Source organism: Engystomops pustulosus, chromosome 5 (assembly GCF_040894005.1).
Source record: "Engystomops pustulosus chromosome 5, aEngPut4.maternal, whole genome shotgun sequence".
Classification (NCBI taxonomy): Eukaryota; Metazoa; Chordata; class Amphibia; order Anura; family Leptodactylidae; genus Engystomops; species Engystomops pustulosus.
This window is the reverse complement of record NC_092415.1, coordinates 190827351-190843710: the sequence shown is the minus strand read 5'-3', so window position 1 is coordinate 190843710 and position 16360 is coordinate 190827351. Positions and strand designations below refer to the sequence as shown.

Genomic DNA, 16360 nt, shown 5'->3' with positions numbered 1-16360 from the left:
CCTGGTGGACGGCGGAGGAACTACCTTAGTGAATCCCGGCCGGACCCGAATCCACCGCAGAGAACGCGCCGCTGGATCGCGAACGGACCGGTTAATCTGCCCCAGTGTCTGATACTGGATGCTAAATCTGGAGTAGTTTAAGACTTTGAAGTCTAAGGCCCCATTCACACAACTATCGGAGCAACATATATTTGCGGCCGGATATATGCCCCCCCCATAGATGGCTATAGCACCCGGGCTTGGTACGGTGAGCACAACGACAACATTGTAGTATTTCATCCTAGTTTGGATACTGTTATTCCCTTTTTCGGATGTACTTTATGTTTTTCATGTCATTCATCTGTTATATTTTATACTTCCCTCACCGGGATATGTTTTCAATATGTATCTTATTTGGAGAGTTTCCCACTTAGATTTGCCATTCTTTACTTTTTTAGGAGACATATTGCCATCTTTCCTCCTCTTGATCTGTGATCAGGCTAGTCCCCTCTCTTTGCCTATCCACTTGTTACATGGTAGGGATCTGAGTCCTCCCCAATCCTGATGTCAGGCACCAGGGGTAGTGGACCCACTGGACCACCGGGGACGATGATGTAAGCCGACACCTGGGACCGGAATCTAAGTGGTACAGGTTTTCACCAGAGTCCTCCGGTAAACGGGTTGGACTTGCTGCGGCGTGGTACCACCAGGTCGTTCCACAGGTGCAACTTTGCGGTGTCAGCCAAGGCAAGGTACAGAAAGAGGCAGAATGGTGGTCAGGGACAGGAAGGAGGTCGAGACAGGCAGCAAAAGATCAACGTCAGGAACAAAGCAGGAGGTCAGGGCAGACGGAACAGGATCAAAGTCACGTACAGAATCAGGGTCACAACAGATTTCGTTCTGAATATGTTCTGATTCACTTTGGATGAATCTTATCCATGTTAATAATAACAGAAGTCTGACAGATATGTTAAAATATCTATTCATTTCAATGGAATTTTAACGATTTCCGTTATTGTCTGCTTGACTTCCAGTATTATCGTTTTAGTGAAAACCGACAATTAAAAAAAATTAACAAAACAATATAGAACCTTTTCATAAAAAAGAAAAATTGTGTTTAAGAAGAGTTGGAGCAACTTTTATTTAAATAATCCGAATTACATCTTGAATGATTCGCTCATCTCCAGTCTGAGACAAGGGGTTAATCTTCTGATCCTTAGGATTTACTCCTTTACAAATAGAGTAGAGCAGGGCCTTAGCCAGTCCTGCTCCGGGATCTGGCGTAAAGAGGATGCGGTAGCCTTGAAATCACACAGTAAATTGTATTCCCCTCCTGAATTAATTCTTTGCTGAATGTCCTCTTACAGATGTTGTGCAATGTTATACTTTACTGCCTACATATTACTAGTTCAAAGGCCCCACACACCCAGCGAGGGCCAAAGGAAACGCTCCAGTAACTTCTACTTGGCAACATGACCTCAGCGGCTTAGTGCAAGAGACAGGATGAGGTTTTGCATCGGTCTGAGTGAGAGAAGTCTGTAAAGACTGATTCACATTACCATAAATCCTCAGATATGAGGGGCAATCACATACAATCTACACACTGACCACTAACCAGAAACCCAAACGTGCCAGATGAAATATGGAAACCTCTGCTATACTGAAGGAAGAGGAAGAGCAACTGTTATCTTTATGATTTAAGCACATTGATCACCAATCACCATGGTTTCCTAATGAGAAGCCCCATAGGCATCGAAATAACCTGGAAAGCCCCTAAGGGTCAGAAAAAAAGAAAGCATACTGACCCTGCTCTGGCCCCTAGTTTCTGCATCACTCCTTGGCTTCTGGCACTGCGACTAACCAAAAGTTCTGGAGCATCACCTCCTCTGACCACAGGATGTCACTTCCTCTGACCACAGGATGTTACTTCCTCTGACCACAGGATGTCACTTCCTCTGACCACAGAATGCCACTTCCTCTGTGCCCAGGACGTCACTTCCTCTGGTAACAGGACATCACTTCCTCTGACCACAGGATGCCAATTCCTCTGACCACAGAACGTCACTTCCTCTGGCAACAGAATGTCACTTCCTCTGACCACAGGACCTCACTTGCTCTGGCCACAGAACGTCACTTCCTCTAAGACCTGAATCTTACTTCCTCTGACCACAGTATATCAATTCCTCTGGCCACAGGATGTCAATTCCTCTAAGACCAGGATGTTACTTCCTCTGATCACAAGATGTTACTTCCTATGACTACAGGATATCAATTCCTCTGTCCACAGAACGTCACTTCCTCTGACCACAGAATGCCACTTCCTCTGTGCCCAGAATGTGACTTCCTCTGTGCCCAGGATGTGACTTCCTCTGACCCCAGGATATTACTTCCTCTGACCCGAAGATATCACTTCCTCTGACCACAGGATAGCACTTTTTTTGTAGTCCCATTCTCCCAGGAGGCCAATCATTAGCCAGACCAGGTCCCAAAAGCCCCACGAACTTCCTGGTAGGTTGTGTTACTGTAGACCCAAAGATTCAGAGAGACACTGGTAGCAGGATTCCTGGAAAGACCCTTTAAAACTACTGACCCCAACAATCAAAATCAACGCTAAGACCCTCAGCTATCATGTACTCCTTATATAGTCCTGGTCCTTTCATATTAGATAGAGGCACCACTAATGGTCCTGGTGCTGTATACACCCGTAGCCTGTCAAGCACCTGCCTACAGTCACCCATCTTTTCCTAGTCCTGATAGAAATGATCAGCGCTATGGATAAAGACCTACAAGGAGGTGTAACCATTCATATTGTATTGGAAGAATTTTTAGATTTCGACTATCCACATTATGTGTGATCCCCCGTACATGACATCCGGCAGGTAGGATTGAGCACCCGCTTTCACAGCTGCACAGGGTTTTTCATACGTATCCATCGCAATTACAGGGAAATCTCAAAACTTGCGGGAGAGAATAGTTACTTTAGATTAAAGCTTGTCATGTTTATTGTTCTAAATGACTTCAATTTTCTCATCTTTTCCTCGCTTTTGCCAGCGCATCGATTTTATTTGGAAGCTGCGCGCAATTTTAGAGAAAAAAAACAATATTACATAAAAGTGAGTGTGGTCGGTAACAAGGCAGAAATCTTTTTTCTGTGTTTTTGTAGTATGGCTATAAACACCCCAGTACAAGGGTACAAATACTTAAAGGGGATATTCTGGGTTAAAAATATATGTTGCAGCACAAAGTGAGACAGGGAAATGTAACAGCCTGTGAATCTGCAGCACACAGGGGCTCTGCTAACTCCCCCAGAGCCCTTCTGCCTCATTAGCATAATTATAAGAGGTGATTTTTAGAAGGAAGAAGGCCACAAATAGAAAATATTAGGAGATTACCACAGTCACAGTGCCTGGATCTATGAATAACTGTTCCTTGTATATCATTTGGTTTTTCATGGTAGACTTACTCTAAAGGCCATGCATGCCCCGTGAGGTTGTTCTGTTTATATCGATGTTTGATTTTCCAGTGTTATCATATCTTGCCAGTAAAGTATAGTGTCCTGGCTTGGTGAGAAGCCATGGATGTAGGTCAGGAAGGAATTCATTCTCCATATGGAGATTGTCTTGGCCATCCATCCTTTCAAGCATATAAAGTTTTAAAGGTCATGTTGCTCCACTGGGGATTTCTGGACTTTACAAAATTTGGGTGGCAAAGGTTTAAGGAAAATTATTCCCTTCCTGACCCAGGTCCATGGCCTCTCACCTGCCCAAACCAGTTCTCAATACTGTACTCACAAATTGTAATAACATCAAAACAGAGATGTGTATAGATAAGACTTTGAGATTTGGCTATTATCCCATGTCACTAGGCTTCTTGAAAGTCTGACATAGACATAGCGGGAGCTACCTTATTCAAGGACTGAGGTATAGTTTTCCTTGCAGATCAGGGGAGAAGATTTTAATCCAGTTGTTGGGGAGCTCATAGTTCCCAGTGGTGGAGCTTTCTTCTGTTAGACATATGAGAAGTCGCCTATATACCGTCACTACCAGTTACAGTCCAGAATAGTTTCCGTTTTTACGAGCAGTGGTTTTCTGATGTCAATCGTCAGGGTGGGATTGATCTACTTTGAGCCCACCAGAGGAGATGAGACAGAAGCCCAAGTTATACAGAACAGGTGTGTGACTCCACAGCATCATAACTCTGCTGGACCATCTTCTGTCCGGGCCGGAGCCTACTGGAGGGTCTTCTCGTTCTCTCTTCCCAGCTTCTATCTGTATATATGATATGGTCTTTCGGCGGACCACCTGGACCGCCGAGCCCTGACCCTGACAGATTGATGTGGGCAGATGAAAGTCAGACGTTCCTCCCGTCATCTGTGTTCTGTTACTCACTTCAGCTGCGCCGAGTCCCTAATCCCAAAACATCTTCAAAGCAAAAAAAGTTTTGATGCTAAGAAATGTCCCAAATCCTATAAATTTATCATGTGCACAACATGTTCATGTAGGACGACTTTATCCCCGGCATGACACTCTGGAAGCAATATGATGATATCACGCAGGGTACTGGGGTCTTCAGGAGTGGTCCTCAACCTCTGGTTCTCCAGCTGCTACAACTACAAAACCTGACAAACATCAAAGACAGGGAATGCTGGGAGTTGTAGTTTTGTAACCGGTGAAATATAACATCATTGATCGGCTCCTGGTTTCAGTAGGCCCCTCGGAGACAGAACCCACGCAGGCCCCTTTACAGTAAACTCACATGGTGGCATTAAAAATTCTGAAACTAACACATCCTGTTCCCTAAAATATCCACTCAACCCCATTGATTACTTATGTACAGCCTTACGTGCCTCCCCCCAACAGCTCTGGGCCCCTTCACTTGCCCAGGGATGCCCAGTGCTAGCGCCAGCCCTGCCTATAAAATAATCCTTTCTTTAAGAAGTCCTGATGACATCATTGTTATACTGTAACATAGTGTAATATTTAGCGTGTTAGTATCACTATTAGCTGATTACTATTGTGTTCTGGTGTGATTGATATATTTGGGGCTTTCATCATATTCCATTGGGTGGTCATAAAAATAAACAGAACGCTATGAAAAACTCAAAGACGTAAGTGAAGGCCACGGAGATGCAGCTAAACCTGGATCTGTCACACCAATCACAGTTTATTGGGAAGTAAAGTCAGGGCTTTCGTTGACTCTGTGGTTCCAAGTTTTTGATGGAAATATAAAGGACCCCGTTAGAACTGAAGTCAATAATCTTATTTCATATCCAAAAAGGTCAATACTCTGATGTTACTGTATGACATAATGGGCAGATTTACTTACCCGGTCCATTCGCGATCCAGCGGCAGGTTCTCCGACGCTGATTCGGGTCTTCTGTCAGAGTTCACCGGAGTTCACTATCCTATCCTGGGTGAAGGAAAGTGTGTGTAAAGCGACATTTTTTTCTTTAAATTCCGCTTTTTTTCCAAATCCGTCAGGTTTGCCGATGGCCATTCCCCCCCGATTTCCGTTGCGTGCATGCCGGCGCCGATGCGCCACAATCCGATTGTGTGCGCCAAAAACCCGGGGCAATTCGGCGCAAATCGGTAAATGACCCCCAATGTGAACATATATTCTAAAGTTGAATACATCAGTAGTACAGATGATAATATTACACTTTGAAGGGGGTTTATGAAAGCTTGTGCTCTTAAAATCAGGCGTACAAGCCCTGAAATAGGCACTGTTTTTGACATATAGCCATATTTCTACCCTTACGCCGGCAACATGCCAGGTAAAGGTGTAAAAGGACAAAGAAGGTTTTTCATGGATAAAGTACCGTATATACTCAAGTTTAAGCCGACCCAAGTATAAGCCGAGACCCCTAATTTCAACACAAAAAACTGGGAAAACCTGTTGACTCGAGTATAAGCCGTGGGTGGGAAATCCATTGGTCACAGCCTCCCAGTATATAGTCTGCCAATCCCCCTGCACTAAATATTCTGCCAGCCCCTGTAGTATACAGCCTGCCCAGCCCCTGTAGTATACAGCCTGCCCAGCCCCTGTAGTATACAGCCTGCCCAGCCCCTGTAGTATACAGCCTGCCCAGCCCCTGTAGTATACAGCCTGCCCAGCCCCTGTAGTAAACAGCCTGTCCAGCCCCTGTAGTATACAGCCTGCCCAGCCCCGCAGTATACAGGCTGCCCAGCCCCTGCAGTAGGAAAAAAAATAACACTGTACTCACCTTTACGACGTCCCCCGTAGGTCCTCTTCTGTCTCCAATGCTTCGGTGCCGCCTCGGGTCCTTTGGTCCTCTTCGGATTCTTCCACTCATCTTTGGCTCCTCTTCGGGTCTCCATGCTCGGCCAGCACACAGAATGACGTCAGCCGCTTGCCGACATCATTGTTTGTGAGCCGCTGGCATCGCAAGGGGACCCGAAGAGGAGCGGAACTTCCCGAAGAGGAGCTGAAGGACCTGAGGTGGCACTGAAGACATAAGAGGACCTACGGGTGACGTCAGAAAGGTGAGTTTTGACTTTATTTTTAGTTGACTCGAGTATAAGCCGAGTTAGGGTTTTTTAGGGCTCCGGCCTCCTGATAAACGTACAGGACGGCTTTGCTGGCACTGGCAGGGCACTTCTACATTAGTGCTCTAGCCACCCTCCCACCCGCACACCACTCCATTCCCACTCCTGGACTGTATGAAAATCATGGACTCTCAAGTATAATTTTTTTCTACATTTTAAACATTTACTGCTTACATATGGTACCAAAACCAAAATTCTGTTGGCTTTCAGTTCCGCAGTTTAAGGATCTTGAACGGTCCTGGAAGGGCTCTAGATGTGTATTGGAAACTAGCAAGGATTTCAGGGCCGGGGGTCCCTCAGTTTATGGACAAGGAACCCCAAGTGGCCACTCCATCCGCCACATAATAATCTGTTACTGCTGATCCCCTTCTAATAGCCCAGGTGAGTAAACAATAGATGTTGTATCACAGGTTACATCTCAGGATGAGGTATTCTAGTCTCCCCGGTAGTACAGTAGATAATAAGGTGTCTTTAAATCCAAAAAGCTTCAGAAATTCCCAGTTTTGTTTTGTACAATGTTTCTATAACCTGAAATCCTCCCTTTCACTATAAAATATAAAATAAAAAGAACCTGACTTGATCCCAATCTGTAAGACCCGGCACAATATATCAGAGCCTAAAATATCTGTGGGCGGTGCATTAGGGTGCATTGTGTAGGGTCTGACTGGCGAACATATAGAAGCGCACAAGTCTCTATTGTCAGGAGGTATTAATGTTAAATTGATCCAGGCTCCACGAGAAAAATGTTCTACACGGATCGAGAACAAACGTGGAGCAGCTATAAACATTAGCGCTCGCTAACCTTCCTTTAGACCGCGCAGACCCATTGTGTGAGCCGCCTCCTTCTCCCTTTGAAAAAGGGGATTAGTGGTAAATTCCTCGTAAATTCACCGTATCACTGGCAAGTGCAAGTCTGATGAGTTTGGCCCTGGAAACAGGATTTAATTTCATGAATAATCCCTGTATTTTAAGTCTAGCAAAGGTTAACAAAAATGTGCTATGGATATTAACCCTTTCAGTGCACAGGGACTACAGTGTATAAAAGTCTGTCTTGAAGGAGACGGGTAAAAAAAAAATTACATTTTTACTGAAAGATCTTCTAGCAGTTGATAGATAGTTCTCAGATGGATAGATAAACATTAAAGATATGCAATATAGATAGATGATGGATGGATAGATAGATAGATAGATAGCTATGAGATAGATAGATAGATAGATAGATAGATAGATAGATAGATAGATAGATAGATAGATATGATATAGATAGATAGCTATGAGATAGATAGATAGATATGAGATAGATAGATAGATAGATAGATAGATAGATAGATAGATAGGAGATAGATGGATAGGAGATAGATGGATAGGAGATAGATGGATAGGAGATAGATAGATAGATAGATAGATAGATAGATAGATAGATAGATAGATAGATATGATAGATAGATAGATATGATAGATAGATAGATATGATAGATAGATAGATAGATAGATAGATAGATAGATAGATAGATAGATAGATATGAGAGATAGATAGAAAGATAGATAGATAGATAGATAGAAATGACTGATATGTTACAGATCAATACATAGACAGAACATATACATACACTATATAATACTTCTATAAATAGTTTTCCTCTGATATTAGGAGATGGATCATACTACACATATACACTGTTCACCTCATGAGAAAGAATGTAATACTGTATTAGGTATTTATGCCCCCATATGGGTTCACTTACTTCTGATGCCTCTTTGATTGCAAACAATTTCACTTTATTAAAAAGAGAAAAGTAATATCTGTGACCTCCTGGTGTTTGTATAGTCCTGAGAGGTGGGGGTCAGGGTGCTATTGTGGAGAGGGTCTCCCTGAGTAGTATTTGGGGCCTCCTGCACTCTGCCTGACCTCTTACCTCTGTGTCTTTTATGACATTCTTAGGAGCCAGATGTACTTATCTTTGTGTTTTCTTTGTGGTCTATGAGAGTCCGATACCTTGTTTAGTCAAAGGGCTTGTTATTACTGGGGATTTATTTCTGTAAGATTGTGTTTTCTTGGTAGATATAAGAATTCCTCGATAATGAGGGAGACAATTATTTTCTAAAATACTTGTGGGAAGGGTGGATGGGTCTTTCATTAAGGAAATGTGGCCAACTGAAAGATCTTCTAGCAGTTGATAGATAGTTCTCAGATGGATAGATAAACATTAAAGATATGCAATATAGATAGATGATGGATGGATAGATAGATAGATAGATAGCTATGAGATAGATAGATAGATAGATAGATAGATAGATAGATATGATATAGATAGATAGCTATGAGATAGATAGATAGATATGAGATAGATAGATAGATAGATAGATAGATAGGAGATAGATGGATAGGAGATAGATGGATAGGAGATAGATGGATAGGAGATAGATAGATAGATAGATAGATAGATAGATAGATAGATAGATAGATAGATATGATAGATAGATAGATATGATAGATAGATAGATATGATAGATAGATAGATAGATAGATAGATAGATAGATAGATAGATAGATAGATAGATAGATAGATATGAGAGATAGATAGAAAGATAGATAGATAGATAGAAATGACTGATATGTTACAGATCAATACATAGACAGAACATATACATACACTATATAATACTTCTATAAATAGTTTTCCTCTGATATTAGGAGATGGATCATACTACACATATACACTGTTCACCTCATGAGAAAGAATGTAATACTGTATTAGGTATTTATGCCCCCATATGGGTTCACTTACTTCTGATGCCTCTTTGATTGCAAACAATTTCACTTTATTAAAAAGAGAAAAGTAATATCTGTGACCTCCTGGTGTTTGTATAGTCCTGAGAGGTGGGGGTCAGGGTGCTATTGTGGAGAGGGTCTCCCTGAGTAGTATTTGGGGCCTCCTGCACTCTGCCTGACCTCTTACCTCTGTGTCTTTTATGACATTCTTAGGAGCCAGATGTACTTATCTTTGTGTTTTCTTTGTGGTCTATGAGAGTCCGATACCTTGTTTAGTCAAAGGGCTTGTTATTACTGGGGATTTATTTCTGTAAGATTGTGTTTTCTTGGTAGATATAAGAATTCCTCGATAATGAGGGAGACAATTATTTTCTAAAATACTTGTGGGAAGGGTGGATGGGTCTTTCATTAAGGAAATGTGGCCAACTGGTCACTGAAATTGGTGCAGTGGGTCTTACAATAACTGTCAGGACAGATATAATAGTAGAAATGAACAGACCGGTTCTGATCCAGGGTTCAGTTGTGATCCCTGCAACCCGGACATATTACCGGAAGGGCACCATGTTGCCAATCCAGCAAATTGATGCCCCTAGCTATTAGCCATGGCTGTGATTGGGCAGAGGTGTTGGCAAATTGATGCCACTAGCTACTAGTCATGGCTGTTACTGGCCGAGGGGACTGTACAGCCGTCGATTTGGCATTATGTCCGCAACCAAACCCTGGACCGAGTCTGCTCATATCTACACAATAGTCAAACATTGAGTGTCCTGTTGAATTGTAAATGGGTTACTGTGGCACATGGCTTGGCCATACCCAAATCGCTTGATTTACTTTTATGGGAATTCAACAGATTACAAATTGTTTTTGGAAGTCCTAAAGAGGTGAAAGGAGAGAGCTGGTCATGCATTGGCCACAAGATTGGGGGTTAGTGTCTTCCACCTTCCCAATCATAATAATGCTTATTGCAAGTGGTTGACTTCCTTTTATGCAAACAAAAAGTTAATGCAAACTGTTGATCAGTGTTACGTTGACACTACAGGAAAGCTTCTGGTGTATGTGCTGAACGTGTCCATAGATATATAGCAGCAGGTGGGAGGAATCCTTTTTGCCTTCATCTGCTCACTATACGTCATGCGCAGCAGGAAACACTGGATGAAAATGTGCAGCAGTCTGTGCTTTTTTATCCTTCTTCCAACTGGAAGGAGCATTATATGCTCAGTGGACATTAGAAGCTATGGGTATGGATGCAACTGTATGGCATCCATACCCGACCTCTGCTAAGTGTACGTTCTTATAGCTTCCTATGTCATGTAACTGTACATATAAGTTGGCAGCAGCAAATCACTGGCTCCTGCTGATGTCTTAACTGCCTTAGTCCTAAATAGGTCCAACTATACACCCACTTCAAACCATTACTCATGTCTACTAGATTATTCATGGGGTTTGTCTTCTGCTTCATCCTTATAGGGGTTATATGGGACTTTTGGGTCATCCAGTGATCACAGGAATCTCAAGCGCCTCTGAGTATTTTATATGCTCAGTCCGTTTCACATATACGTGGACATTACACAAAACTTAATGGGTCACTCACTGGTGAAGGATCTATACAGAACTTCTTTCATGTAACCCTTGGGGGAAGAGGCACTTGTGGGCGCCCATTGTGCTCATTTCTAGGGGTCCAAGAATCTAGACCCAAAGGGATTGGACCTGTTTATGTGGATAGGGGATAAGACTTTGAGCTGTGCCAGATCTTTGTCCCACCTGAGGAGTTAGTGTAGCTTATGGTTCCATTGCCATCAAAGCGTTGGGTAGTCATAACCAGTTATTGGGTAAAATAGTCCATAATGGTAGGAAAATGGTGCAGATAACTAAAATCTGAAGACTGGGTTCATAGTACAAGCTTATAGGAGCTGATAATCTAATATTTTCTAATGCCGGGGATGTTGAGCTCTTCAAAAAGGCTTCATGATGTTCCAAAGACAAGAGCTCTCAGCATTAAAAAAATATTTTATTACTTTTGATTCATTTTACTTTGATCCCCTTCCTCACATTGTTATCCAGAAAAGCCAGCTGTCAGCAGACACAATGCATTGATCTAAGAGCTGCAGGTTTTCGGGGGATAGGTTTATGGAGAGCATTGTTAAAAATACAAGATTTGAAGAACTCACTACATTACCAAAATTGGAAATATTTCTCTTCTCTGAAGAATAATGTCTGACCAGATGTTGCTGAAAATTGGCAGAGGAGACGATATGTAGTCACCTTTCCAACTGTTCATGTATATAAAATACAGTATATAATTTTTTTTCTCGATTTTTGGATCTGGGGTTTCAAATTAATGGGGCAGATTTACTTACCGGTCCCTGCGCGATCTACGAGGTGCATTCCCCGACGAGAATGCACAGCTGCTGCGATTCACTACGAGCGTGCGCCCGATATCCTGCATGTGCTGCACCTTCTTCTTCCTGGTGCATGTAAGTGCTTGGCTTGCAACACAATTAAATGTTAAATCCCGCGCTCAGTCCGAATCAGTCAGATCCTCCGACGCCCCCCCCCTCGATTTGTGCCGCATGAAAGCAGCCGCCGATGCGCCAAAATCCCCAGTAAACTGCGGTGCAAATCAGAAATCGACTGAATATCCGACGATAGTGCGGTCCACGGACCCTTAGTAAATGAGCCCCAATGTCTTTACATATTGGGGCAGATTTACTTACCCGGTCCATTCGCGATCCAGCGGCTCATTTTCTGCGGTGGATTGGGGTCTTCCAGCGATTCACTAAGGCAGTTCCTCCGACGTCCACCAGGTGTCGCTGCTGCGCTGAAGTCCGCCGAGGTCCGCCGGAGTTCACGATCCTATTCCTGGAGAAGGTAAGCGCGCGTCCAGCGACACTTTTTTTTAAATGCGGCGGTTTTGTTCGGCCACACCCCCCGATTTCCGTTGCGTGCATGCCGGCGGCGATGCGCCACAATCCGATCGCGTGCGCCAAAAACTCAGGGCAATTCGGGGGAAATCGGCGCAAATCAGAAATATTTGGGTAACGCGTCGGGAAAACGCGAATCAGGCCCTTAGTAAATGACCCCCAGTATCTTATTTTGAGTCTTACACCTTCCTATCATAGAGTTACATCTCTATTTTTTAAATAAATAAGTAGAATGTCCTGGAAATTTTGGTCAACCATTCGGAAACTAGCAATGACAATCTGCTTTGGGTTCCTAGACAAACTGACAACAAAGTGTTTTCTTGATGTCCCCTTCCTCACCAATCAGATGGTAATCAGAGCTGTGAAGGTAACAGGGGTGCACCAGCCATGAGGCAATTTGAGCCTTTTGCCTTCAGCAAAATGGGGGCAGAATCAGATGAATAGCCACCTGCTACAAAACAGGACCTGCCACTGAAAAATAGTTTCTCTTCACACCTGATGTCAGCATGGGTGTGTGACACTGCATGGAGAACCCACTTACTATAAAAAATAACCTGATACATTACTTTTGGATGGGGTGGAGGGGGTGCAGGTCTAAAGCTCATCCAATACAGCAAAGAGTTTAAGTTCACCACTGGTGAACATTGGTCAGAGGAGATGGTCCACACATGTTTGTAAGAGATAGAGGACAAAGCAGAGAGGGCACAGAATCTAGTGTAGTATGTTCAGATACCCAAAAAGTGTTGTGACAAGTGGTAGGTTGGACTCTCACCTGTCACCAGATACAAAGCACTTGGAAATGTTGTAGCAACCAGTATCCGCCTTTTTGGACTCGCTCACGCTCCAGGGCACAGATGGGGATGTCTCATTGATCAGATGTAATCTAAATGTGAATTGGCCAATAAGTGTTGTATTTTCCCACAGGAGAAATATAGTATTACATATTATTTATTTAAATCAATGGGTTGGCTGTGTAATGTAGGACGGGTCAGGTCCTCCAGAGTTGTAGTAAGCACTCTGTGTTTTGGCCAAGAGATAAATATAGCCAGTGGGGGAAATTGGTGGAACCAAGTATTAGGGTTTGTCTAATGCACAACTCTGTTCACGGTGTGCATGGGGTGACAAACAGTTATCCAGGAGGCGTAATCGGTAAATCTATAAAATAAAGAGTATTTACTAAAGTTACAATTCCATCATTGTCTTCGTACTTTGTATGGATATTGCTCCTTTCATAGCTGGATAATGGAACTCTATAGTTATCAATTCTTCTAGAATAATGACATAGTCATCAAATTTAAGGATCCTTATAGCAGAAAAGAAGTGGACAAGGACACTTTTTCCATAACATACACTCATGTAAGATTCCATGTCTTGAGGATTTCCCATAGAGAAAACCATTTGAAATTAAAGGGGTTCTCTAAATTAAAGGGGGTCATTATGCTACCCCCTACAATTTTCCAGTAAAAAAGGAAGTCCTATTATTAATGGAGTTGCAAGTTTTGCCAAAATAAAAAGTCCCTTTAAAATGAAATATTCTCTACTTTTTTCACTAAAGATGTTGGAGTTTAGGAAATCTTTCACTAAACCTTCCTTGAGCGAAATAAATAAATAAATTGCCAAGGGAAAGACATATTTCTATTGCGTTATCCCAGCAACCATATGTTATTCTCTGCCCCTGAGGATAGCGACCAAAAAAATCGTAGACGCCGCTGCTTTAATCAGTGCATAATTTACGTTATTAATGTTTTAACCATTAGATTGTCTCTGTTTTCTTGGAGTTTGTCGGAGCCATTTTCATGCATAAATTCATGTGTATGTCATGCTTGTTATACTCGGAGGTTGTATAAGGAATTATAATCCTGTTATGATTAAGGAATGGAGAGCAAGGAATGCAAAATAGATTTCACAGCCTCCGATGGAACTGCTAATGGGCTGCGGGGGAAAGGTAGAAGATCCGGACAAACTCTGAATTGAAACTTAGTTCAAAAAGTTGATTTTATACTTTTTTGCTGACCGGCAGTAAACATGTAATTGCTCACTGACGGATATTTCTTAAGGTTCTACCTGGTGATTTATAACTTTCCTCCAGGTTATTGGTAAATCCGGATGATGTTTACTGTTAAATAAGAACTAGAGTTGTAGACTAGAGATGAGCAGACCCATAGTTTTAGTTCTGGTGCGGGGTTCGGCCGTGTGACGCAGATGTAGTGCCGGATTGGTGGCTAATTTGCCAAATTGACAACCCTTTCTACTAGCCACAGCCATGATTGTAGAAGAGAAGATAAGTAAAATAGAATTTTATATTAACCCCTCCATAGGGGCTCCAGTAGTGACTGTCTACTCCCCAGCGCTGCCCCTCCCCATGACCCTTGATGATGACATCATGTTCATTGCACCGCACATGATTTCTGACCTCTACAGTAATACCCGGGGTAATTCAGAAACTATAGGTGAATTCTGCACTAGGTCAGACCTAGTCCAAACAGGTCCAAACAGGTCTTACATGGTGCAGATCCCATTCCACTCTACTAAGAGGCCGTGCAACGATGGGGGGATACGCAAAACGCCAGTCTCAATAAATTTCCCCCATAAATGTTCAGTGAAAGTGATATGGAAGTGCTAGGAAATAAGGTTCACTGCTGAGGCCATGGGATGGAGGGTAGGCAAAGAATTTTCCTCTGTGCTCCTCCCCCAGGCAAAGATAGGAAACCCCTTAAATAAAGTGGTTGTCCAACAAAGAACACTGACCACCCATCCACAGGATAGGTAATAAATGCCAAACCACTTGGGTCTACACCAAGCCTCTTGGGTCTACACAAAGCCTTAGAATAAGGCATGACCACATAAAGGACAGGTTTAAAAAGACTATGGGTCAGTCATGCCCGTGCCAAGTAGATTGCCAAGTATGGCGCTCAGCTACTTCCATTGGTCTGCTTTCATTGGCTACTTTCAGCACATTGGTACATGATTGACTACCACTCTCCAGTGACTACCCAAACTCCAGTGGTAAGGGACTGTAGGCTAGGGAGTCCCAATAGTTGAGTATTCTTTTGATGAAACATTTGTTGTGAGAAAACCCCTTTAAAATGGGCTTGTTTTTTTGTAAATTATTAACACTAAACATCTTCTAATGTCTCTCCTTCGGTTTTATTTTAGGTGTACTTTTTCTTCAGTATGGAGAGGACACTAAGAAACTGCAGATGCCCAATGAAATTACCAGTGTAGACACCATACGTGCCCTCTTTGTAAGTGCCTTTCCGCAGCAGCTGACAATGAAGGTACTGGAGTCCCCCAGTACTGCCATTTACATCAAGGATGAAGGAAGGAATATCTACTATGAACTGAGCGATGTAAGGTAAGAAGTTGGAACATACCTCGTTTCGTGAGAATTTAATGGTCTATACAAAAGCTATGAAACAAAACTTGTCTTATATTGAGAATCCACCATTCAGTGGAGAAAAAGTTCCATAAAGAGTTCATATACTCTATGTATTCATCACTTCTGTGACCACGAACCCAATACAAAACCAAAATTTTACAAATTTAGGTTTATCTGCTAAGTAGATCATGATTATTGAAATTGGGCTGTGATTCCAACAAAGTTCTTAGCCTTCAATAGATCTGCGGTGATCAAGGGTCAATCTCACTAAAGCAGATAACCAGAAGATCTTCCAAGGAGCCACCTTCTCTACTAAAGGTTGTCAAACACCATCCATCGGCTAACAAACTCCCCATCGCTACCTCACCACAAAATCCCAATGTTCTCAATTGTGAATGGGACACCTCTTGTGGTAGCATTTTTTAGAAAATAAGATGCTATGTTCCCGTTGTATGGATGAGGCTACAGGAGAGGGACCTTTTGGAAAGCACTGGTTTCCCACAACATAGCTCCAAAATGTTGACAAGTATCTTTCAGAGGAGCATGAACGAGACTCATATACATAATATAATCAGCATTGCTTATAGAGAAGGCATCTTGTGGTAGCGCCATGTAGTGGAATAAGGGTCTGTTACTACTAGATTGCCCAAGGCCGTACAAAAATTGTGGACAACTAGCTAGTCCTATTATTTTAATCATTGTTGAGAAACTAGGGAGTAGAGAACATTTTTCAACTTTTACT

At 42.6% G+C, this 16360-nt stretch overlaps 1 protein-coding gene across 12 annotated transcripts in view; it reads left to right on the top strand.

Annotated features, from left to right (window-relative positions):
• Nucleotides 1-16360, top strand: part of KIAA1217 (KIAA1217 ortholog) — a 421655-nt gene that overhangs the window by 298939 nt on the left and 106356 nt on the right. For all 12 annotated transcript variants that reach the window (XM_072154151.1, XM_072154147.1, XM_072154149.1 and 9 more), the window contains one exon: nt 15396-15594. In XM_072154151.1, coding sequence (XP_072010252.1) covers nt 15396-15594 — 199 coding nt within the window. The remainder of the gene's footprint in view (nt 1-15395; nt 15595-16360) is intronic.